We start from the raw sequence: 25,062 nt of genomic DNA, 5'->3' as shown, positions 1-25,062 counted from the left end.
AGAATTCCAACAGTGCTTCCCCCAAATGTGTACAACAAACCTAAAAAACCATATGGAACCTAAGCTGACCCCAGGACACCAGAGCAAGCTTGAATATAAAGAACAACACCAAAGACCTCACATCCCCTGACATTTGTAGATTCTTAAATTAGGTCATCTTTATCTGATGCAACGTTTTCTCCCTTTAAAGAAGCAAAGTCATATGCCCACATGAGGGTTTTCACCTGAGTTTCTAAATCAGCATTTCCTAGAATAAATCTGGTGGGGCAGCCCAAATGCCAGTAAGTGATTGATTATACAAATAGTCCGTGATGTGTGCACAAGATTAAGCCATACTAAGCAAAGAGAGTCATCCTTAAAACCATCATGTTAGGATCTAGAGAGTTGGCTCAATCATTAGGAGCACTGTCTGTTCTTTTTTATTTTTTTTTATCTTTATATATCTTTATTTTTTTTTAAATTGGGTATTTATTTCATTTACATTTCCAATGCTATCCCAAAAGTCCCACACACACTCTCCCACCCACTCCCCTACCCACCCACTCCTACTTCTTGGCCCTGGCGTTCCCCTGTACTGAGGCATATAAAGTTTGCACAACTAATGGGCCTCTTTTTCCACTGATGGCTGACTAGGCTATCTTCTGATTCATATGCAGCTAGAGACATGAGCTCCGGGGGGAGGGGGGTATTGGTTAGTTCATATTGTTGTTCCACCTATAAGGTTGCAGATCCCTTCAGCTCCTTGGGTACTTTCTCTAGTTCCTCCATTGGGGGCCCTGTGATCCATCCAATAGCTGACTGTGAGCATCCACTTCTGTGTTTGCCAGGACCCTGCATAGTCTCACAAGAGACAGCCATATCTGGGTCCTTTCAGCAAAATCTTGCTAGTGTATGCAATGATGTCAGAGTTTGGAAGCTGATTATGGGATGGATCCCCAGATATGGCAGTCTCTAGATGGTCCATCCTTTCATCTCAGCTCCAAACTTTGTCTCTGTAACTCCTTCCATGGGTGTTTTGTTCCCAATTCTGAGGACCTGGGTTCACTTCCCAGCACTCACACATCAGCTCACAACCATCCAATCCAGTTCCAGGGGATCCAATTCCCTCCTCTGGCTTCCATGAGCAACTGCATTCCCCATGCACATACACACAGAAAGAGACACATACACATAAGTTTAAAAAAATTTAAAATATTATGCTAAGAGAAAGAAACTAGTTAGAAAAGACTGTATGTTCTAGAAGTGTGTGTGTTTGAGTGTGCACGCACGCACGCATGCATGTGTAAAACCATCGAAAATATGAACCTACTCTGAAAAAGAAATACAGAAGAAAAAAGAAATTAAAGAAGAATTAACTACAAAAGAATATGAGCCAACTTTGACATGAAGAATGCTCCCCAAACTGAGTTGTGGTCATTACTGTGCAATTGCATACATTTAGTAGAAGGCATTGAACTGTGCTTTTTAAATGGGTGCATTTGTTGCGTGCAAATCATAGCTAAAAGGATCTGTCAGGTAGCTAAGACATAGCCCAACCAAGGCTGGGACCAGGCGGTAGCAGGGTTTCTTCTGCAAGATCAGGTGGGAGGGGCATAAATCCAAGTTTTAATTTGACCAGAATTTGTATTTAAGGTATGCAAGAAAGCCCACTGTGTTGCCCTTAATGAAGTGCCTCAATGTGACTTCAGTGAGCACTTAATGTGTGTCTAATGAGATTCTTTGGCCAGCTAATTATTAAGCATGTTTAATGGGGTTTAACAATTGCATACGGATGCATAGAGCTTTCTGCATAGATTTTTTTCCCTTATCAAAATACTCTTAAGATAATGGATTTAACCCACATAGATTGTCTTTAAGAAGAAAAAATCATTAGAATCCCCTGCAATAATGGGCCTTATATTTCTAACAGTTATTAAAAACCTATCCTATTATCATATGTAAGTCATTACTATTGACATTACACATGGATTTTGTGATTCCAGGTGACTGTAATATTTTAAAGAGATTTAAGCAAAACGGGAAATCTTATGAAACCTACTTTATTTTAGAAAAGAAACAAGGAGAAAAAGCTTAGCTCTGTGTTCAGGGCAGACAGGAACAAGCCTGCAGGTCATTATAAATCAGATTTTACAGAAATGTAGCCGTTTGGAGGCAAAGCCTAAGTCAAGAAGGAGATTTATCTTTTCAAGCAACGCAGACAGGGCATTCGTGTAAATTCTCTTGATAGGAGCCTGAGTAAATTAGAGTTACAGCTGAGCCTCTGACAGGCAAGGACTGGCGTCCCTCACTTGCCCACTTGATCCTAAGAAAACTGTGACTGGCAGATAGTGTCTCTTCACACCAGTGCCCCTGGTCACTCCTTTTCAAACCTCCATAGATCTGCACATGAGCAGGCTTCTTCTGCATCTCCACTCTCTTTCTTTAACTTCCGTGCTTTGATTTTCTTAGCATCCTTCCTGTGTGGCATCCTAGACACTGTGGATCATATCCCTGGCTCCTTGCCATCCTCTGGAATCATATGGAGTTTTATAAACCCTTTTGAAGTGGCCGAACTCTTCAATTATCTTCTGCCAGAGGCCAACGTAGAGTTTCATTCCTGACCCTCTGTCTGGTCGCATACCTCATCCAGTGTGTGAGGAAAGAAAGTTATCTTTATAGACCTCGTTCATGACCAAGGTCAGTCTGAAAGGTGTGATGGCTTTTCACATTCAATTTAATTTTTATTTTTTTGATCTTGCTGTTTTGTCTAGAACCTTCTCTCTACATATGGGTCAAGTTGTAGCTCTTATTATATGGAATCTGCTGTTTTGATTTGAATCCCCTATTCCTTGAAAACAGAGACTTGATTATATATAAAAAATAATAATATTAATAGGCTGGAGAAATGGCTCAGTGCTTAAGAGCACTTGCTGCTCTGGCAGAGCACATTGAAGTTCTGCTCTCACCTAGCACCCACATTGGGTTGTTCATAACCACCTGTAACTCCAGCTCCACGGGATCCAGCGCCCCCTTCTGGCCTCTGTGGGTACCTGATCCCACATGCACATAGTACCCAGAGAGACATATACACACATGAATAAAAATGAAATCTAAATAAAGCAACTTATCTATTTTGACCCATTCTCTGTTTCCCTTTATTTCAGAGTTTCTTCCCCTGCACACAGATTCAATTCTGCTCTCACTTAAAAAAAATGTGTCCAGTAACGAGATAGGAATATGAGAACATACAAACTCTAGGGTAGAACATGTTTGTTTGCTTGCTTGCTTGAATTTACTTCATTCTTCCTATTCTTTCCTCCCTCTTGTTCCCCCTCCTTCCTTATATTCATGGCCTCTTATTCTTTATTATTGAATATGCTGAGTTAATTCGTTGCTGCTCATACGTGGATGCGTTCACTTGGAATTAGATTCTCTATCACGGAGCTCATTCCTGAGGAAGACTGGCTCTTCCTCTCTTAGTAATCATTATTTGCTCGTAGCTCTTCGGTTAGGCATGGGGCATTGTGCTATTTGTCACATTCATAGTGTCATGTCAGCTAGTGTTGCTATTACCCTCTGTGTTGACTGATCTAGTTTGGACCATGTTTGTGAATAATATGTGTACAGGCCTAAAAGGGTCTAATGGGGTCATCTTTGAAGGTAGCCATCCTGCTGGATTGTAGTCCATAATGGTCAATTCAAAATCTAAATCTGGAACTAAGGTCCAACCTTCCTGGGTGATTTCAGCATGTCATTATACTTGAGGACTATTACAAAAATATGAAACGTGATTGCTGTCTGGGTCTCCCCCAGCCCAAGAGATTCTAACGTCGCAGACAGAAATGAGATGCCACCTGTCTGGTCTCTAACCTCAGGAGGTCCCAGGATCTCAGAAAGATACAGTGATTTGGTTTTGATGTGCTCGTGGTTTCTCATACAATGACAAAGCTCTGGGATGAAGCTGGAGTCATCACCTCAGCCTGTTAGACTCCAGCAAACCTGTAGTCTGGGGTAACTGAACCCATGACCTTGGGCTATCTAGCTGAGAGAATCAACCATCAATGCTTTGTTGAATGGATATGACTTGCAGACCTTCTGTGGAGTCCAGCTTAATTGGATAAAAAATAAAAATAAAAGCAGCAAGAGAATGTGGTGAGGTCCCACTGAAGGGAGACCCTGATACTGATGCTCCTGTACTGAGCCAAAGTATGATGGAGTGTGATCACTGTAAATATGTGTCTCGTTGTGCACGCCATGCCTTTTGGGTTTTATTGTAGTTAGAAAATGTGGTCACCTGCAGCCGTCAAACAGGAGCTACAGGTGGTATAGTTTGCAACACAGGCCAAAGTACCATGAGAATAAGTCCAAGGCATAGATTTTTCTGTTGGAAATGGGAGTTGATTAGAAGTGACTTCGAGATGGATTCAAGAAACATGAGTTAAGTAACGGCACATCCCTCAGGCTGACAGGCCAGGATGGCTTGACCATCCTGCCTGGATTCAACAGTAGCAGTGAAGCAGGAGCTGGAGACACAGGTCCACAATGCCCTTATACCAGCCTGGGGGAGGGGAGCAGGGTCTCTTTGCAGAGACCTTCATTCAGGTGAAGTCAGGCTTCTTAATTTCCCTGCAGAAAATAACTTGAAGATGAGCCAGCATGAGACAGAGTTGGAGTTTATTAAGATTGTGTGTGTGCCGAGTTCATATGCGCAGCTGCCCTGCTGTGTCTGAAAATACTATTTCCTTGTAGTTGTCCACTGTCTCTGCCTCTTACTATCTTTCTGCTCCCTCTTCTGCAATGATGCCTGATCCTGGGGAGGAAAGGATACTGTGATGGTTTGTATATGCTTAGCCCAGGGAGTGGTACTATTAGGAAGCCTTGTTGGAGTAGGTGTATCACTGTGGGCGTGGGCTTTAAGACCCTCATCCCAGCTGCCTGAAAGTCAGTCTTCCACTAGCAGCCTTCAAGTGAAGATATAGAACTCTCAGCTCTGCCTACACCATGCCTGCCTGGATGCTGCCATGCTCCCACCTTGATGATAAGGGACTGAACCTCTGAACCTGTAAGCCCCCCTTAATTAAATGTTGTCCTTTATAAGACTTGCCTTGGTCATGGTGTCTGTTCACAGCAATAAAACCCTAAGACAGGTACAATATAGACATCCCATTTAGGACTGAGAATCCTGCAGTCTCTTTGTCTCTGCAACTTGACCAGCTGTTGGTCTCTGAGTTAAACACCATCTATTGCAAAGAGTAGCTTCTCTGATGAGGGTTGATAAATCCGTTAATCTATTGCTCTAACCATGGTTTAATACTGTGTCCATTGAGCAGAATAATAAAAGTAGTTTCCCCCCTAGGGCAGACGACCTGTCTAGCCACAGATCCCTGGCTTCAGTACCAGAGCCAGAAATGGGTTTCAGCTTGTGGAACATGGCTTAAATCTAATTGGAACATGATTGGTTACTCCCATGACATTCATACCACTTAACACTCCTATTTAAGATTTCTTCCTATAAGGAACACCTTTGTGTCAGCTGGCTTTACAGCATGTGTTAATCCAACTGGAATTCTTACTCTCAGCTCCTGAGAGGGTCCAACCAGATTCTGGGGTGAGGAGCTCTGTTCCCTTCCCTTAATCTTTCCTGTCTTTCTATCTTACTTTTAAGCTTGGCTATGGATGTAGCAGACAATGATACAATAATATTTTTAAAAGCATGATCTGGGAAGAGTAAATATTACGGAGCAAGTCAACCAGACCTGGGCTTTTCAAGTGTTTCTCTGTAACATGGCTGCACCTGTTGTGGTGGCTTGATTGACAGTTTAAGATGGACTGCAGGAGAGTGGCTGGATCTGTGGAGCATGGTGGCAATGAGAGGGGGTCAGCATGACACTCCTGATGGGTGAATCTGGCAGAAGCAAGAGAAAATGAGTGATGATTCCAATGTTTGGGGCTTTCTCAGGAAAGTAACTGTGGGTACCACTTTTTTCATCTGCTATGCTGATGGAGAGGTGGTCTCAAGAGAAGCATTTGAACCTGGAAAGTCTGAGACAACACAGCCATGATGCAGCTGAGGCAGTGAAATATAGCACGAGGGTTCACAGGAGATATGCAAGTAGCAACCCAATCCTGCATCTCGATGACTCTCTACTAGCCTTCACATTTGTGTCGTCGGGCTGGCTTACATGCTCCTCCTAGCTCTTGTCTCCCACAGCAAGGTCACCCAGCCAACCCACAAACTGGGAAGCATGGAGTGTATGCATATCTATAATAGGACAGCTGAGAGGGAGACCAGATTCCAGTGCTGCTGACAAGTCTCCGCCTGAACTGGGTGTTCTACCTTCTTAGCATCTTGTTCAGAGAACTGAAGAAGCTCACACAGGTAGCAAAGCTGGTTAGGAACTTCATTCACAAGCAAAGTGATAATGCTGGTTGAAAATTCTGGGAGAGAGTAGTGGGGCTAACTGAGCTTGAGTGCTGATGACTCCCAGCATCTTCGTATGAGACCAAAAGAAGGAATCAGTTGCTAGCGATGGGGTATAGGTGATGCTTTAGTTTTGATTGATAGGCTTGAATTATATAAGCCTTTATTCACTGACTATGTCTCTCCCCATGATGCATCTGACTCTATGTATACCCAATCATTCAAATGCTGAATATGGCAAGTAGGGAATTTTCCCTAAAAGTTTACTCAGAGGACATACTTTATCTTGCTGTGTGAGCATCCAAAATTGGGTCAAACTCCATTGGCCTACTGCATCTAATTCCCAGATGTGTTTGAATTGAAACCATTAGTTCCTGAAGCATGGAGCCACTTGCTGCATTGCTTGGAGTGGGGACATGCATGAAATGTGATGCAGGTAGAGGAGTCCTAGGTCAGTAAGTCCATTGATAGGAAAGGGCTATAAGCGTAGCTTAAATGGAGCCGTCTTGGATTGCTAAGTTTTACATGTGTTTTATTTTTGTTACTTCTTGCATTGTGGTGAAATTCCATGATCAAGGCAATGTATACATGAAAGAGTTTATTTGGGCTTACAGTACTAGAGGGACAGTTCATAATGGTGAGAGAGACCTGGCAGCCAGCAGCTGCAACAAGCTGAAAGCTCACAGGGTGAAGCAATAAGCCCCCAAAGCCCACTCCCTTTTCTCTACTAAGGCTCCACCTCCTAGAAGTTCCATAGCTTCCCCCACCAAATAGTGCCACCTTCTGGGTGATGTTCAAATACACGTGCCTGTGAGGGGCATTCTCAAACTATCATGGATTGCCTGCCTCAAAAAAAAAAAAAAAAAAAAAAAAACGTAGATTATGAATGGGAGTCTAAAGAGTGCTTTCCTTTTCTTCAAGATCCAAGACCTTCATCTGACTTTCATTTTTTCTGGTGCAAGGACAGAGGTAGTCCAGGTTCAGGAAGTAGCAAAGAATTTGGCTTCTCCCTCCACAGTAACCCCAGCCCAAAGAAGGGAAAGATGGCTGCCCACATGTTCTCTTGGCGAGTGGCCCAGGCTACCTCATGGCTGCTTCAGCCCTGAATTGATTTAGCTGCGTCTCCCAAAGTAATCTTCATAGCATCCTCCCTCCTTCAATTAGTGTAGGCTGCAGACATGCAAATTCATTTTTACATTAGCTTAAGAAAAACATAATTAAGAAGTTGTGTCTGCTGAAGGGGGGAAAAGAGAACATAATGTCTTCAGGGGCCAAACAGAAGATGACTTTTGCACTCCGCACTGTTGGGATTAGCCACGCCTCGGCACTCCCATTAACATAGATGATCACGTCTTGGCTCTCGTCCCCCACGTGGGGCTTGCTGAAATCCTTAGGGCTTGCAGGTCCCAAAAAAGGATGCAGTTCTCAACAAAGCCCACTTTCAAAACAGCTCCCTTTTTGCAAAGCACAGCCTTGGAGCGGCCCTTTGATGTTTATTAATTCTGTCTGCCCTTCCCAAACCAATTGAATTAATTCCTTAGTCTCATGAACCGTAAAACTGATACGCTTCTCCGGGCATACGGAAAATTCTGTCGCCTTTGACAATTTGACATGCATTTTTCTGTAGCAATTGAGAAGTGGATGAGAGCCCTGCTTGGTTAAAGGCTGCGGGCAGAGCTTCCCCCTAGCTTCAAAGAGTAAGACTTCACGCCATCCGGGAGGACCTATCAACACAGATTAAGTACTCCTGCCATGTTTTGTAGCGCTGCTGTTCACAGGCTGTGAGTGAGGTAGAAACTTCCTTTAAGAACCATTGTCAACATCCACAGCTGTCGGTCCGCGATCTGTGTCAGCATGCTTAACAGCAGTTAGTCATATTATTAGTTTCCTTATGAATCGCTGCATTTAGTGTTTCCGACACAAAGTGCAGCCTGCTTAAAAACAAGACCAGGCTGCAGAGATGGTTCAGCAGGTAAGAGTCCTTGTTGCTCTTACAGAGGGCCAGAGTTTTCAGTTCCCAGCACCCCCACATGGCAGCTCAGAGCCCGCTGTAACTGCAGCCTCAGGGGTCTGATGCCCTCTTCTGGCCTCCAAGGGTACCATACTCATATGCGCAGGGCGCCTGCACTGGCGCTGGCTCATTCTCTCTCCCACCCCCCCCCCCCCCCCCCCCCCCCCCCCCCCCCCCCCTCCCTCTCTCTCTCACACACACACACACACACACACACACACACACACATATACATGAATGAAAAATGTTTTAAACAGAAAGAGATAAAGTAAGCCGAGATCTTATTCTCTTATCTTTTGTGTTTCTTACAGACTTCAGCTTTCGCTGTGTTGGGTTTGGGTATGGTTTGTTTCCTGGTACATTACTCATGTGGTACTATTCTAGAAGCTTCTAAAACAGGATGCCAGACTCAAGACATCCTGGAAAATCTTGAATTCTCCCCATGTGAAAAAGGATGGGGCTCATGGAAAGCAGCTGCTTTCCTACCCGAGTCAAAGCCTGGCTTTCTAAATCCCAGCACATCAGCATGGCTGCCTCGATGTTGGCACATTTCTCCGTTTTCAAGCCTGCAATGTTGCTGGTTAGATTTTGTCCATAAGCTACGGTCATCCAGGAAGAGGGAGCCTCAGTTGAGGGATTGCCACCATCTGATTGACCTGTGGGCCAGTCAGTAGGGTATTTCCTTGATTGATGGTGAAGTAGGAGGGTCCAACCCATCATGGACCTGGGGCAGGTGATCTTGGGTTCTATATGAAACAAGCCAGGCTGAACAAGCCATGGGAAGCAAGCCAATAAGTAGCACTCCTCCATGGCTTCTGCATCAGCTCCTGCCTCCAGGTCCCTGCCTTGCTTGAGTTCCTACCCTGACTTCTTCATGATGGACTGTGCAAACTATGGGCTCTGTAAGCTAGAATAAACCCTTTCCTCCCCAAGTTGCTTTTGGTCATAGTGTTCTATAATAGCCACAGAAAGCAAACTAAGAGAGTGGTCCATTAAAAAGGAATTCGGTCTGAAAGGGTCAAGGAAACATGTCTATGGGCCATATTCAGTCAACAGAATATATGTTCTTCATAAACTGAGTTTGCCCGAATTTGGGGCTAGGGGTGGGTAAACCTCTTAAGTGTGCTTGTCAGCAGTCAGTCTGCTCTGTGTTTCAAAACTCAGTGAAGTCAAGATGGGCAAGAAATATATCCATGACACAGTGGGGAGGAACCTGCTGGCATCAGGCTACATGGATCCAGCCAGACACGCAGGACCACCCACGGTATGATTCAGTTCATGGGACATAGTCTAAAAGGAGAAATTCATGACTGGGAATTAGGTGAGGTTTGAGGCTGAAGGTGGGGATATGCGAGGATAACAAAAAGGCACATAGTTTCTTTGGGATTGGGTAAAAATTATTTTAAATTTGTGGCAATGTTGCACGGCTCTGTGACTAGGTTAAAAGCCAAGAAACTATTCATTTTAAATGAGTGAACTCTATGGAATGTGAATTCTGCATCAAATAACTGTCCCCATATTTCTTTGTGGAGCTTAAATTGGCAGAACCCCAAATTCAGGGGTATCATATTGGAAAGCAGGAAAAACACCTTGGTGAAGCACAGCTCGGAAAGTCAAATTCATATCGACCCCCTAAGAGCCTCCAGGCAGATGGGCAATGCTTTTTCTATTTGCTTGTTTGACACTGGGTTGGGTTTTATGTTTATTTTGAAGACAGGCTCTCATGTAGCCCAGGTTGACCTCGAATCCCTCTGTAGCCAAAGATAGCCCTGAACTCCTGATCCTCCTGCCTCTACCTCCCAAGTGCTGGGATTACAAGCTTGGACTAACGGGCCAGGTTGCTATGTTTCTGGTTTTTTATTTGTTTTTTTTTAATATCCTGTTCATTCCTCCCACCATGTTTTGGGGCTAAGGACTCCGTGGTACCTACTAAAAATTAAGGAAGAAGGAATCTGTCATTTATGTAGTGTCCAGGGAAACCTAACCAGCTTTAGCCTCACTCATACAGTCGGAGGAGCACCAGGGCTTCCGGGTTCCTTGCTGATTCCTCTTTATACAGCTGTAATCTTGAAGATGAAATTGGCTTAAAGGCTTAAGCTCCTTAACTTGATTTTGTCTTGCTTGTGAAAGGGAATGCGCATGCCCATTTGCCCATTGTGTGGGAAGAGGCTAATCCTGACTAATACAAGCAAGCACACAGGTTCAAACCACAAACTAATGAGCGAGGGGGCGAGGCAGTGGGCGGGGCAGGACGGGGATGGGGGGGAGAGGGAGACCCCCTTTGGTACAGTAGCTTTATTCAGAATGAGCTTTCTTGGCAGAGTCAAGGTTTCTTTTATTACCTTCATTTTGCTTCTCCTGTAGCAGCTGATACAGTAAATAAAAAAAATACATGCTTGACCACACCCTCGAGGACCCCAGAAGTGCATGAGCTAGCAGTTTTGCAAGCTCTCTAAGCTCAGCCCACAGCAGTGACATAGTGCCCCTGGGTTCTCCCCTAAGCCAGAAATTCCTTCTTGAGGGACTTCAGTAGGACTGTCTAATCAGCTTAAGGAGTTAATTAAACAGCTGTCACTCCTCTGCGTAATTCCAAAACTAGATGATAAGTAAGATTTGAAATTAGTTATGCAAAACCAAGACTTTGCTGTGGTGGTGTTGGGAGACTGGCCAGAGAGGCTGGAATAAAGGCAGCCAGAGTCCCTGAGAGCAGAGGATGCTGGGAGACCCAGAGAGTCCAGAGGAAACATCTGCTGAGGCTAGACAGATAGAAAAGAGTTCTGAGCACCTCTCTCTTTGTCAAACAGGAGCACAGTCTACTAGGGAGAGTCTCGTGGTGGCACCTGTGAGTCTCTCTGTACATGCGTTTTCTTCCTGTTTTCGTAGGAGGTAGGCCACACAGCAAAGTCAGGATTTCATACAAAGTCATTCGCTCTCAGCTCCTCTGCGTAAATCTAGACATGGGCAAACTGTCCTCACGTCGAAGAGGTCACAATTGGCTGGAGCTACAACCGTTCCCTTTGAATTGGGTGTGAGAGTCTCCTTACCAAGTGCCATGGTCACCTCCATTCCCCGGGTACAGTTGGATCCTGGCTCAGCCACTGCCATTGGCAAACTGTTTAAGAGAATTCTAGTCCCTTGAGATGTTCAGGCTGGGACCATGCTTGAGGCTCTGGGAACTCCATAGAGAGGCCAGGAGTGGAAGCAGTTGAGGCAGTTATCCATTTATACCCTCCTGGGGAAAAAAAAAACTAGTGTGGTTTTGATGGACATAAAAGAGGCCAGGAGGTGATATCTTTGTTTCATTCAGCCATCTTCACTGCGGACCCCTAACACTTAGGACACTGAAGCAGCACTTCAAGTACTCAGGCATGGCTGGGGAGCCTGGGCAGTTCCAACTTGAGTATATGATACTGCAGTAACACACAGCTAAGCTAACTCACACAAACCCCAGGGTGCCCATGCCGTGCAGCCTGCAAGGCTCAAAGCCTCCAACTGTTCACTGCTGATGAGACTCTACCCGTCCTTCGTTGAGTACCTAGTCCATGGCTTGGGGACTGTGTTCGTGAGGGAACTGCATCCTTTTATCCTAAACTTGGCATCTATCTGAGCAGTGGCCATGGTTGCTGAGAGCCAAGGGGAGGGCAGGGAGCTCCCGTTCCTATCCTGCTCTAACTCCTGACTGAGCATGAGTCCCCCTGGATGTTGTGATGGATTTTATCTTCCTCTATTCCATCACTCCCTCTCCCTCCTCCTCTGTGGTTTTCCTTCCCTACTTCATCTCTCTAGCCTTTTCCTTTCGCCAAGAACATACTGGATCCCTGTAAGTCATTGCATGCATTATGATACAGTTAATAATACCTAACCTTATTGAAAAGTTAATAACATCAATCACTCTTAAGAGCTGAGCTCATTAATTCACCCTGTTCCAATGGATGCTGTCGGGAAGCCCGATTCCCAGGCTGATGTGAGCAAGGTGCAGAGATTTGGTGAGTTACAAAAGGCATTCGTTCAGGAAAGAGCAAAGTAGGAACCTGGACTCTGCACAGACATATTAACAGACTACACTGGACCAGCCTTGACTTTTGGAATAAGGACACTTAGCTCTCAAGAGCTCATGTTACCTCAGTCAAGGTTACTTTGATCATAAAGCCACACGCTGGGGGTTTCTCTCTCCATCCCTGCTCCCAGAAGGCAGGTATGGCTGAAAGTCTAGAAGTCCAGTAGAACAGTCGAAAACAATAAAGACCAGCATGCTTTGGGGTATCACCAGGCATCATATCCTAAGGACCTTTACATACAGAATTCTCAGTTTGACCAGGTGACTAGAAGTGTTTACAAGCTTTATGCTACAGGTGCGCAAACAGAGGCACAACGCTGCCACTAATTTGCCAAAGTCACCGAGATAGCAGGAGCAGGAAATATGGCTCCTACAAGCTGTGGAATGAGCATGTGGCAGGCAGAAGGACAGCCAAGCGCTCTTATCTCTCAAGGTGAATGGGGCTTTGAGAGCCATTAAATATGCCCACCAAGCACACTAGTTACTCATCTTCATTTCTGCCCTAGCTATGGCTATGTGGCTCCTGCCCAGGGCCCCTTGTCTGGTACATCGAGGTGGCGGCTCAGACTTCTTACAGAGACCTCATTGGTCTCATATCTGGTGGGTTACTGTTGGGCTTCTGCTGAGTCTGCCATGCAGATCCCTCTGCGTGTGAATCAGGATTTCTCCTGGCCCTAGCAGCTAAGTCCCAAGAGTAAATATCCCTGGGAAAAAGCCGAGTAAACCCACAATGCCTCGTATTGGCTGACCTCAGGAGTCACCCAGCTTCCTAGACTTCAGCCATGTATCCCTGTAGCCAGGTGGCATTGAGGGAGAAAAGCTAGACTCAACCTCCTTGTAGCAATGCCAAAGAACTATCCAGAAATCAATACATCACCTCATTTTCCCCTTAGCTTTACTAGGTTTTAATTGACAAGAAAGTGCTCTACAGTGAGCAGGAGGGTGTTTTGGTTACATCCTGAAATGATTGCCATCATCGGAGTAGATAATAGAGCCGACAGCTCACATAGTTTGTTTGATATTGTTATTGGAATTAGAGCTTTAAGCCTGACTCAACTGGCAAGTTTCAAGCATCTAGAACATTCTCACCAACCACAGTCATCCAGGGCACAACCATCTCCAGGTTGAAATTTGTAGGCTCCTCTCTTTCTGATCTTCTCAATACCTAATTAAAGCAGTTTCCTTGAGATACTAGGTTTATCCAGTAAAGAGACCCAACCAAGAATATGTAAGGTGACTAAGGACAGAGAACCAAACGCAGTAGAAACATCTCATGTCCCATACCACCATTTGGTACTTGTGATGATTAATTCCAAGTTGCAACTTGACACAACCCCCAGTCACCTAAAAGTCTGAATAAAAGACTATCTAGATGAGGTTGCTCAGTATGTATGTATGGGCAGGACTGATTTTTTTTCCTAATTAAGTTGATTAAGGTGAGAAGACCCAGCCCACTATGGGCAGTACTACTCCCTTCGTGTGGGTCTAGGTCTGAGCACTCACCAAGCATATGTGTGTGTGTGTGCGTGTGCTGTGTGTGTGTGTGTGTGTGTGTGTGTGTATTCTCTCCCTGCTCTTGACTGTGGATGTGATGTAACCATCTCTCTTAAGAGCCTGCCACTATGATGGACTATGACCAGAAATTGTGAGCCAAAATGAACACTTCTAACCCTAGGTTTCTTTTCACAGAGCATTTTATTACAGCAACAACAATAAAACTAGAATGGTGGACTGGATCTAAAAATCATTCCATTGAAACCGGGTTATATAGTGCATTATTTCAACACATAGAAAAATGTTCCTAACATGGGCAGGAGAGTCGCTATTGAAGGCATAGAAATGGGCGTGGGGAAGGGAGTGCTCGTAGAACATCTTTTCATGAAGTATTGAGTAGGTGTGATATTTTTAACAGTGAACATGTGCGGCTTTGATAAAACAGTTAAATTCACATTAATAAAAAAGGGAAACAAATATAGCCAGGTGTGTCTTGGTGACACAGAGAAGCCAGCCTAAGTGGCAAGCTGCTTTGCTTTTCAAACTACCATTGTTCCCCATTAAGTGAAGCAATGGTTTTATTTCAGGGTGACTGGTAAAGGGCAAGATTCTCTGCGTTAGGCTACTGCCACTAAACCCAGGCACCCATGCACTCGATGGAGCAGAGAGTGGTTTGTAAATCTGTGCGTGTCCCGGGCATCAGACTGAATGATGCTCCCCGCTGGCGAGAAGAGGCACTGGGCTTATTTATGGCCCTGCAGTCTTATTGCTAATTAGATCTACTCTATCTCTGTGGTCATCTAATAACTCTCTTGCGTTTAATGTGGTATCCATGAAAAGCTCCCAACTCATCACCCTGACAATGTTTGCTGTTTTTTGTTTGTGTGTGTGTGTGTGTGTGTGAGTCCAGGGTGGTAAGAGCTTCAGAAAGCAAAGAAAAGGCAAGGACAGGGTGGTGAGTGATCACCGAGCTTGTGAGGTTATCGATCTTTGACGGGAAATGGAGAGCTTTAAGAAATCAACCATACCCGGGAAGAACATCCCTCAGAGAATGCTGGGTCACCAAAATGACTTAGTACCTGGGACAGTGCCCAGGATCCTGGGACAGGTTCATCACCTACTGCATGGAGCAAATTCTTAGGTTAAATATTGCATCCGTCAGAACAGACCAGCTTATGTGGCAATAACAAGTCACTTCCAAATCATGCTCCAGTAGGACAAGAAAACCTGCTTACTTGTCCTCCTTTCTCCCGATGTCAGGAGGGGGCTCCTCTCCACACAGCTGCGCGGGCGATCCTGGGAGGTTGTCTAGAACCTTATTCTTCAACCTTGTGCATTTGCCACATTAAACCCTTTGATAATTTCATATATGTATAAAATGTCTCTTGATCGTACCCAGCCCCACCCCAATTCCTCTCCTCCCCCAGTAGGTACCCACCCATCCACCTTTTAAAAATAACCCTCCATGTTCAATGAAGGCTGTTTGTGTTCATGAATATGGGACACTCTACCAGTGGCCACACTCCTGATGAAAAATGGCTCCCTCTCCCCCCGAGACTCACCAACTACCAATAATTCCTCAGCTAGGAATGGGGCCTCACGGTCCTCTTCCCTGTTTATGCTGGAATGTCATCTGGCCTGGTCTTGTGCAGGCAACTTTATGTAGCTCCTGGGAGGGAGTTGATGTGTTCATCGGCCATGTCTTGGCCTGAGGACAGAACTCCACAGCTCTTCTCTGCATCCTCTGGCTCTTGCATTCTTCCTCTTCTCTCCCCAATATTCCTGGAGCCTTATAGGGGATCGATATTGATGTCCCATTTAGAGCTGAGCATTCACTGTCTCCCATCCCCAGCACTCTGAACAGTTCAGCATCTCTGTGTTGACTGTTACCCACTGCCAACAGAAGCCTCCTTCACCAAGGGTAAGGAGGTTGACAACAGCCCTGATCACCATTTTGCCAGCAAAGTGGAGTCAGGGAGACAGCTATCATTTCTCACAGCTGATAAGAATGTACATAACCCCAAAGGAAGCTCTCACTATAAAATGGAGCCAGCAAGTAGCTCAGTTCAGAGAAAGGGCTCGTGGCCAAGCCTGACAATTTGAATTTGATTCCTGGGTTCCACGTAGTAGAAGTAGAGAACAGATTCTTAAAAGTTGTCCTCTGTCCTCCACATGTGTACATGGCATATGTGCCCACTCCTCACATAGTCACACACACACACACACACATATGCAACTGCACTTGTGTGCACACACAAATATACATAATATATGTTTAAGTGTATTTAATGGAATGGGGGGGAAGCTGTGCATTGGCTTTGAGTTCAGGAATGTTCCAAAGTGAAATCATGTCTTTTAGGATGAAAACAGCATATGTCAGCTGAGGCTAAGGCTCAGCCAAAGGAGCTGACATGCTTTGAGGTTGGTTCCGTGAGGTAGGGAAGAAGTGTATCTTACGTAAGAAGCAGGGTTGCCATAAGGGAGGTGCTGATGTCACTTAGGGGTATCCTCCACTCTGTCTTCTGGTGAGCTATTCACACAGTTCAGATTCCACACAAATGTCAGATTCACAAGCCTATTTATAAGCTTGGTTCCAAAGGAAGATGCCTCACCCCTCACTGCCCCCAGAGCTTATGTTTGGAGCAAGGACACTCCGATCCAGTGGTTGCAAGTCAAAGTAAAATGGCAGCTGAGTCAGGTGATACCCAGTGGACCCAGCACACATCCAACTGTCTCCTGTCACTCTATCAAGGAGGGCCAGGCAGGCACTGACTTCCCAGAATGAGAATACAATGGGGCTTGTTGCTGAAAGGCCTCGTGGTGACACTGTCAGAGAAGGAACAGCAGAGAGGTAAGATATAGCTGCTAGAGTTTCCCAGTATCATGGATCCACAAGGATTCACCACTGGAGGAATCAGACTTTAATAAGGCTTACAAGATTGGGTTTTAGTTGTTGCACCCAGAGACTGTTACCACTGTTTCTGAACTAGGCTTGTGTTGCATTTTCCTTCACATCATGGCTCATGTGGGTTCAAGAGAGAAAGGTACAGCGGCAAAGCACGAGTTTGCCTGAGATGCACCACAAAGGCCATGGGGGATTTGTAGCATGGGATTGGCGTGGCAGCAACCCGCCAGTGGGAGCTTATCGAGCTAGGTGGAGAGAATGTGGAGGTCTGAGTCAGTCTCCACACCATAAAAACGGGTCGGCCATTGCCCACCAGTACATGGCTGGCCGGGCAGCCGGGGCAGAGGCACGAGCGCAGGAATCGTTCATCTTTTTAAATATTTCCCACAACAGGTGCTCCAAGCTAGGGCTTGGAGGCTCTGGCTTTGCAGGATGTAGGGTTCCTCCTGACATGGCATCTAAATACCAAGAGTACACATACCTGGGGAAAATCTGGGTGGACCCTACATTGCCTTGTACTGCCTTACCTCAGGGGTCACCCAGCTTCCAGCCATGTGTGTGTTGTGTGTAGGAAGCAACCGATATCCTAAGCAAATATGTGCTCTTGACATGGACAGGAGGGGCTGTGTCAAGGACCCCAGAGCCTCAGACTCTTGGGAAAATGACAAAACCATCCAGGGATGAGGCTCAAGGGAACTGCAAATCCTTCTGGTCCCTGTGCAGATATTGACAGTGTCTGCAGTGTGTGCAGTGTGTGCTTCCCCACCATAGTTATGGCCTGAAGATTCCTTCTCTAGAGGAATGAGATCTCTAAACCTGCCTTCTCCTCCTCCTCTCCATCCTCCTCCTCCCCCTATTCACCTGTCTATAACAACCTTGCCCCTTGTTTACCAGTATGCAATAACCCTGCTTTTTATAAACATATATATTTTGAATTGTACTGGCTGGTTTTGTGTGTCAACTTGACACAAGCTGGAGTTATTACAAAAAGGAGCCTCCCTTGAGGAAATGCCTCCATGAGACCCAGCTGTAAGGCATTTTCTTGATTAGTGATCAAGTGAGGAGGGCCCATTCATTGTGGGTGATGCCATCCCTGAACTGGTAGTCTTGGGTTCTATAAGAAAGCAAGCTGAGCAAGCCAGGGGAAACAAGCCAGTAACATCTCTCTTTGGCCTGTGCATCAGCTCTTGCTTCCTGACTTGCTTGAGTCTAGTCCTGACTTCCTTTGGTGATGAACAGCAATGTGGACATGCAAGCTGAATAAATTATTTCCTCCCCAACTTGCTTTTTGGTCATGATTTTTGTGCAGGAATAGAAACCCTGACTAAGACACAAATATAATAAACAAGGGGCTGTGGCTTGTCCATCAGAGAGCCCAGGCCCCCTGATCCCAACTTTACCCTGTGTCTGTATGTTTACCTTTTATTCATTCCCCTCTACCCTGTCAGGTAGCTATGCCTGAAGCTATGCCACCTGTATAGCACCTCCCATCACGATTAGGAATAGCAAGCCTAGTTTTCAGTCCAGTTCTAGCCCAACCTCACCACACCCTGCCACACCTAGGGCACATGGTGACCTAAGGACAAATCTCTTGTCCTATCGCTAAGGGAAAAGTTTCATGGCAAAAATGTGTGGTTTTGTGAGTGTGTAGGAGTGAGTGAGTTGGTTTTATGCATGCACATGCTGCACTGGAGTGGCTGTGGGTGTGTGATTTCAGCCACAATAGCAGAACACAGGGAAAGCCTGGAAAGCAGCAAGGAAGTGAAAGGAGAGTAGAGAGAAGCAGGCAAGGCCATTCCCATCTTGTCTCTGGCATCGCTGATCTGTACTCTTAAAAATTAGAAGCATTGCATATAAGGTTAGAACTATTTAGCTCACTAATGCAAAGATTCAGAAGCTGAAATTCCCTATTTGAGTCTCACCTTCATTTCCCCCCTAGCTTTGTGACCTTGGGTGAATCAGAAAACCTAACTGTGCTATCTAAGGAACAGGAATGTTTCCTGTTTCATCTGGTGATGTGGAAGTTGCAGGGTCAGCACTCCCAGGGCTCTTACAAGGATGCTGGGTACATAGTTAGATTCATATGTGTTTGCCAAACACAGTGCTATGAATTCACTCCATCACTGCCCCCATTACATCCTCCCTACAAAATCCAGGTGTTGACAGAAATGGCCTCTTGGCAGCTGGCTGTTATCAACATTTGGCTTCCTGTGACCAGGTGAAAGACCAGGCCTTTTGCAAGGGAGGCAGGAAGAGACATCCTCACGTTCAGGTGACAGGTGACTTGGGGATTAGCTAATGGACATATATTTGTTCTTCCAGGAGGCAGAGATCCTGAACACAGCCATCCTCACTGGAAAGACGGTGGCTGTCCCTGTGAAGGTGATCTCTGTGGAGGAAGATGGCACAGTACAAGGTCTTTTGGACTCGGTGGAGTGCAGGTCATCTGACGAAGACGTGGTTAAGGCAAGTGGACAGTTCCTCGCCCATTCGGAAGCCCATAGTTACATGGGCATGGGCGTTTATCCCCAGCTGAGATCTGTGGGGTCTGCAGGGTTCCTCCCATTCTGGTTTTCCTGCGATTTAAATCAGGAGTGTCTCCCACCCCGACACCAAATAGGATATACACTGCTATAACCCATGCCTGGGCTGCGAGACATTTCTTCTGTGCCTAAGTCACCGACATGGGTTTTTTTTTTTCCCCTAGACCCTGGGAGGTGGCAGCGGGATATGGGGACCATATACACCCTCCCAAGCCTAGACTGAAAACAGAGGTTTCTTCCCACCCACTTGGGCTGTGAAGGTATAGAAAGGAGAGTCATAGGCAGCCATGCTTACTGATGTATTCACAGCCAGATGGCTTGTGTGTGTGAAATCGATAAAGGCATAAAGTTTATGATTACAACCAACTTTGATTTACAAAACCAGCCAGCGGAGAGAGGAGTTGACTCCCAACCCCTGGCCCTCCCACATGATTGTATAAGAGCGAGGAACATCACACACTATGCCCCATCCCTTTGTTCCGTTCCCTGCCTCCGTTCTTCCTCCCAACCTCTTCTTTCTCTTTTTTAAAATTGAAAGCAAAAATGATCCAAGGCAAAAAAAAGGAAAAAAAAAAGCATGCTGGGAGAAGCCTGAGGGCAAGGACTCCAGTCTGGCTGTGCCAGGAATCTCTCAGCAAGGTTCCAGACAGCAGGATGGAGTGGATTTTTATAGCTGCCATGACCCACTCCATGGCCAGAGCTGTGGTGACAGATGTCTCATCGCATCCTCAGGGGGAACAAGGATGGTAAGGGAGGTTTCTAGACATTCCTGGGTCTTCCTTCTTACTGAATCTAGAAAGAATAGCACATAACACCCCAGGGCTTCTGGACAAGGGTCGCTGTAACCTACCTGCTCAGAAGGGAACCTCTAGCGAATGAACGAGCATCTCTAGCGACTTGGGAAGCAATCAATAAACACAGATAGAATCTTTGCTCAGGGCTAGTTTCTGCTCAGAATGCCAGGACCACCAGGAGGCACACTTACCCAGAGCTGAGAGTAGATGTGTAGGAGAATCACACAGTGGTGAGGAACTTTACATCACACGCCAGCCACTCCAACCTACTTCTTCCAGAATCTTCTTTACAACACACAGCCAATCCTTCAGTGTCTCTGGCCAATGTCTGACTCATCTTTGATTTCTGCCTTTCTGGCTCTCACATCCAGTCTTCTACAAACCTTCCTAGGGATTCCTTTCCACACATTCAGAGTCAGCAGCTCTTCTCTGGGATGGGCCCCATCCTGGTCCAGGACACGAGGAGATTCTAGATCTAGGAACAACTTTCTCCTCTCAGTCCCATACTCTCCCATGCCCACATCCCTTCACCACCTCTATTTCAATCCAACAGCTAGGACGGTCAGAGACAACCCAACAGTATCACTAAAACACTGAGAACCATTCGCTAGCTTCTCTTCTAGCCCAGACTACTCAGGCTGCTCACCTCACAGCCTCAGTCTGGTTATGCATCCTTGCTATCCACCATTCCAGCCACCCAGAGTCTCTGTGGTTTGTGGCCAAGAACCCCTTTAGCTACATCTAACTCTCCCCTAGGTGACTATGTGGTCTGAGCCCTTACTTAGCCTCCTACAGAGTCCTTTGCTGCCCAGCATTTGTGAAGTCATCATGGATACCCAGCACTGCCTTTCCCACCTGCTTACATGTTTATTCATATATCAATACAGAATGAAAAGGGTACCTACATACTACATGTCATGTTTAGTTATTCATGTATGTGTATATACTACTGTGTTTATTGTTTGACTTCCCTCATCAGAATATCACCTCCATGTTCTAGTTCATTCTGTTCCTTGTTTATGATCCCAGCACGTACAAGACCTGACATATCACGGATGGCCCACGCATCCTTGCAAGGCCAATAGGCGAGTGACACACAGTGGCGCTGGAGATACCTCCTGACAACCCATTGCTTCAAAGCAGTCAGATGGGAAAAACACTCTTGGCAAGAAATCATGAGTGGGTCAGAGGGGCCCAGTGCTGGCTGTCCTAGGCTCTTGAATGCTCAAGGCAAACCCAGCGGCTCACAGCTCCAAGCCTTGAGAGCCACAGACCTGCTGCTCCAGGCTTCAGAAACCAGAGATTCAAACTGTCAGGACTCAGCTAGGAGGCTTATTACTCTGGGCTTTAACCACCCGTGTTTGGTAGCTGGTATAACCCTCAGCTTGCAGCAGCAGCAACAACAGCAACAATAACAGCAGCAGTAGATGCTGCTTGTTCATGTCACTACTCCCAAACCCCTAAAATCCTCAGCTCCTGCAGAGGTAATGCTGTGGCTCTTGGACCTGGGGTGTCTGACACCCCTGGCCCCTAAGGCTTGCCAGTTCTCTGGAAACTGTGGGGCAAACAGAGTCTGCTGTTTCTCATCTTCACAGCCTTCCCACTTTCCTTCACCCTTGGCTCTTCCCTCTTCACCTCCTCTCTACTTCTGCCATTCCTTACAACCTCCACTACCGCTGCTTGCTACCATTTGTACCCCAGACACTCTGGAACTCTGAAGTCACCTCTTGTTGCTATTGCTGTTGCTGATGCCGCTGCCGCTGCCGCTGCGATCACCACCTATTACCACCTCCTATTACCTCTCCACCATCTACACTTTGTGTGCCTGGCTTGCTCACCTCTGCTAACAATAGGTAAATAGGCAAGAAAGTGCCACTTAAGAAAAGCCTTCGATCGAACCTAACGCTGCAGCACCAGGGGCATCACAGGAACAGGATCTCCCAACTGAAGAGTGAGCCCAACCTTCGTATATAAACAAAAAGAAACGGAGGTATGTGCCATCCACAGGCCTTCTGCTGGGTCCCACAGAGAGTGCTCCCTCTGATGCTCCTCCGGCCTGGGTGGGAATGACTACTGAGCTGAACGGAAGCTTGGGACCGAAGAAAGCTTTTGCTCAAGCTGCCTAAACAGCTCTGCCAGGGACAGCGCCCCCTGGAGCTGGAGTTGTGCCTTGGCAGCCAGCAGTTGCTGTGGAGCTTCCTTAAGACATCTTGAAGTGTCCAAAGCAGCCTGGCTGTAGTGAAAGTTGGCCTCTAAGCTCCTCAGTTGACAGTCAACTGCTGAAGCAAGCTATCCAGGGCATCAAGAAGGGGGTCTGACAGCTGTCAGTCAGGGAGCCAGATCACCACAGTCTCCAACATCTTATTATTAGCTTATTTAAAGGAAATATAAATATATAAAAATATATTTAAATACATATTTATTTATATATTATATATTATACATAATATATTATATAAATTATATTATATAGTATATTAATTTATACATCTACACATATAAATTGATATATGTAAATAAATATTATATTTAAATAAATTATATAAAAAGGAATAAGTAAGTTAGATTATTTAAAGGAAAAAATAAGCATTAAAAAGGTCCTGACCAGCCGGGCATGGTGGCGCATGCCTTTAATCCCAGCACTTGAGAGGCAGAGGCAGAGGCAGGTGGATTTCTGAGTTCGAGGCCAGCCTGGTCTACAGAGTGAGTTCCAGGACAGCCAGGGCTACACAGAGAAACCTTGTCTCGAAAAGAAACAAACAAACAAAAAAACCCAAAAAACAAAAAACAAAAACAAAACAACAAAAAAAAAAGGTTCTGACCATGAGGTATTACCAGTGCTTTGAGAATGTTCAACAAAAAACTACTCTTAAATAAGAATCCCTGGGGAAGTGGCTTCATTTTATCTGTCTCACTATTATTAAGTCAAGAATACCTTGAGTTAAACATACTTAATACCATTAACCTGAACAGTGTACCCTGCCCTATCTACTGGAGTATCACATCAACCCATCGTTGGGAATAACCTTGAAACACAAGCTCTATCTTATGAAAGTATTCAATATTTCATGGAATATTGGCTACCTTATAAAATTAATGTACCAACTAAACAGTGCCCTATGGGAATGGAGTTATATACCCTGTGACAGCTGACCAGGAAGCCACACAGCATCCACAGATTACCATGTCACATACTACCAGCCCAAGAAAAAAATCAAAATTAGCATTTAAAATAATATTTCTATCACATATGCATTGCTTCCCCACTGTCACATTGTCAGTGAATTCTAAGTCAGAGCATCCTCCAGTCTGACGATCTATAACAAACAAAAAACAGTAAATGCAGTCACAGAGCAGCCCTCAAGGGAGGGACTTGAACTAATACAGAAAGGATGCTATGTTAGGAACTGTGGCAAAATGCCTGGCCAAAGAGGCATAAGGAAGGAAGGGCTTACTATGACTCATGACATAAAAGCACAGTCTACAGTGGTGAAGAAATCCTGATGACAGGAAGGATGGATGGGATGGCTGGTGACATTGCATGCATAGTCAGGAAGCAGCAAGATAAGTGCTGGGACTCAACATCATGGAGTAGTTCTGCACACATTCAAAGTCGGTCTTCTCACTGTAGTTATCCCAGGCTGGAAATCTCTTCAAGGACGAGGATAGAGATTTGACTCCTAGGTAGTTCTAGGTAGCTCTAGATCCTGCCAAGTTGACAAACAGTATTTTTTATTTTATTTTGTGTGTGTGTGTGTGTGTGTGTGTGTGTGTGTGTGTGTGTGTGTGTGTGTAGGTCAGTGGACAACTTGCAGGAGTTAGTTCTCGCCTTCTACCATTTGAGTTACTAAGAAAGAACTCAGGTCATCAGGCTCAGAGGCAAACATCTTTACCTGCATCTCACCAACTTCATAGTCAATATTAATCAGTTTGCCAAACAGACAGGGTACCAAAGGGTATTACAAAGAGAAGACACAGTATTAAGATGCTCAGGGCACACTGGGCATCTGCAGCTTGCAACAGTCATCAGTGAGTCCAGATGGCCAGCCAGCCCTGGGTCCTCCTAGCCTGATCGTTGACTCAGAGACAGACAGATTACCCTATACAAACAGATGAGATACAGCCTTGAGAATCAGGGATGATCCTAGAGAAGGAAGGTGCTTCTATCATCCCTTTGTTGTTGGGAGTGACTCCTGAGTCACTCACAGAGATGCAGAGGACACAAGAAAAGATGGCGAATTCTGTGTTCTGTTTTATATCCATCAACAGTCTTTGACTCAAAATGCAATGCTCCAGTCTCCCTAACCTCTCCAGCTGCTACTGGACTACACTCTATATCACAGATGGTGACAGTCACCTGGAATACATGGTACTTTGGTGTCCTTTGGGTTCTTTGGAGGGGCATCAACCCACCTGTTCAGGCTCTGGGAAACTTTGGGGTTGACATGCCTTCTCCCTTCAATGCCTCAGACAGTTTATCTTCATTAGTTTCCTTCCAGCCTCAGACAGGGACCCAATAAGCTCCAGTGTCTCCGCTAAGCACATCAAAGCCTCATAGAGGGAAATCCACAGACAAACTGATTCCTAATGCTTTGTAAATCACACAGGGCTCCCGTTATCACCCCATTATCTACCTGGACATGGCCTTCAAGGATGACTGGGGTTTATTGTTTTAGAAAGCATGGATTTCCTAGAAGTATCTCTGATAGTAGCAATAACATCCAACATGACCCTCAGGGATTGGAAACCATGGAAAATACCACCCATGTTAACAACAACAACTTCTTCTTCTTCTTCTTCTTCTTCTTCTTCTTCTTCTTCTTCTTCTTCTTCTTCTTCTTCTTCTTCTTCTTCTTCT

General features: G+C 45.5%; 1 protein-coding gene across 2 annotated transcripts in view; it reads left to right on the top strand.

The window, feature by feature from the left end:
• Tmem132d (transmembrane protein 132D) overlaps positions 1-25,062 on the top strand; it is a 643,700-nt gene that overhangs the window by 539,675 nt on the left and 78,963 nt on the right. For both annotated transcript variants that reach the window (XM_021163504.1, XM_029476942.1), the window contains exon 5: positions 19,190-19,333. In XM_021163504.1, coding sequence (XP_021019163.1) covers positions 19,190-19,333 — 144 coding nt within the window. The remainder of the gene's footprint in view (positions 1-19,189; positions 19,334-25,062) is intronic.

Source organism: Mus caroli, chromosome 5 (assembly GCF_900094665.2).
Source record: "Mus caroli chromosome 5, CAROLI_EIJ_v1.1, whole genome shotgun sequence".
NCBI lineage: Eukaryota > Metazoa > Chordata > Mammalia > Rodentia > Muridae > Mus > Mus caroli.
This window is presented reverse-complemented; position numbering and strand designations above follow the sequence as displayed.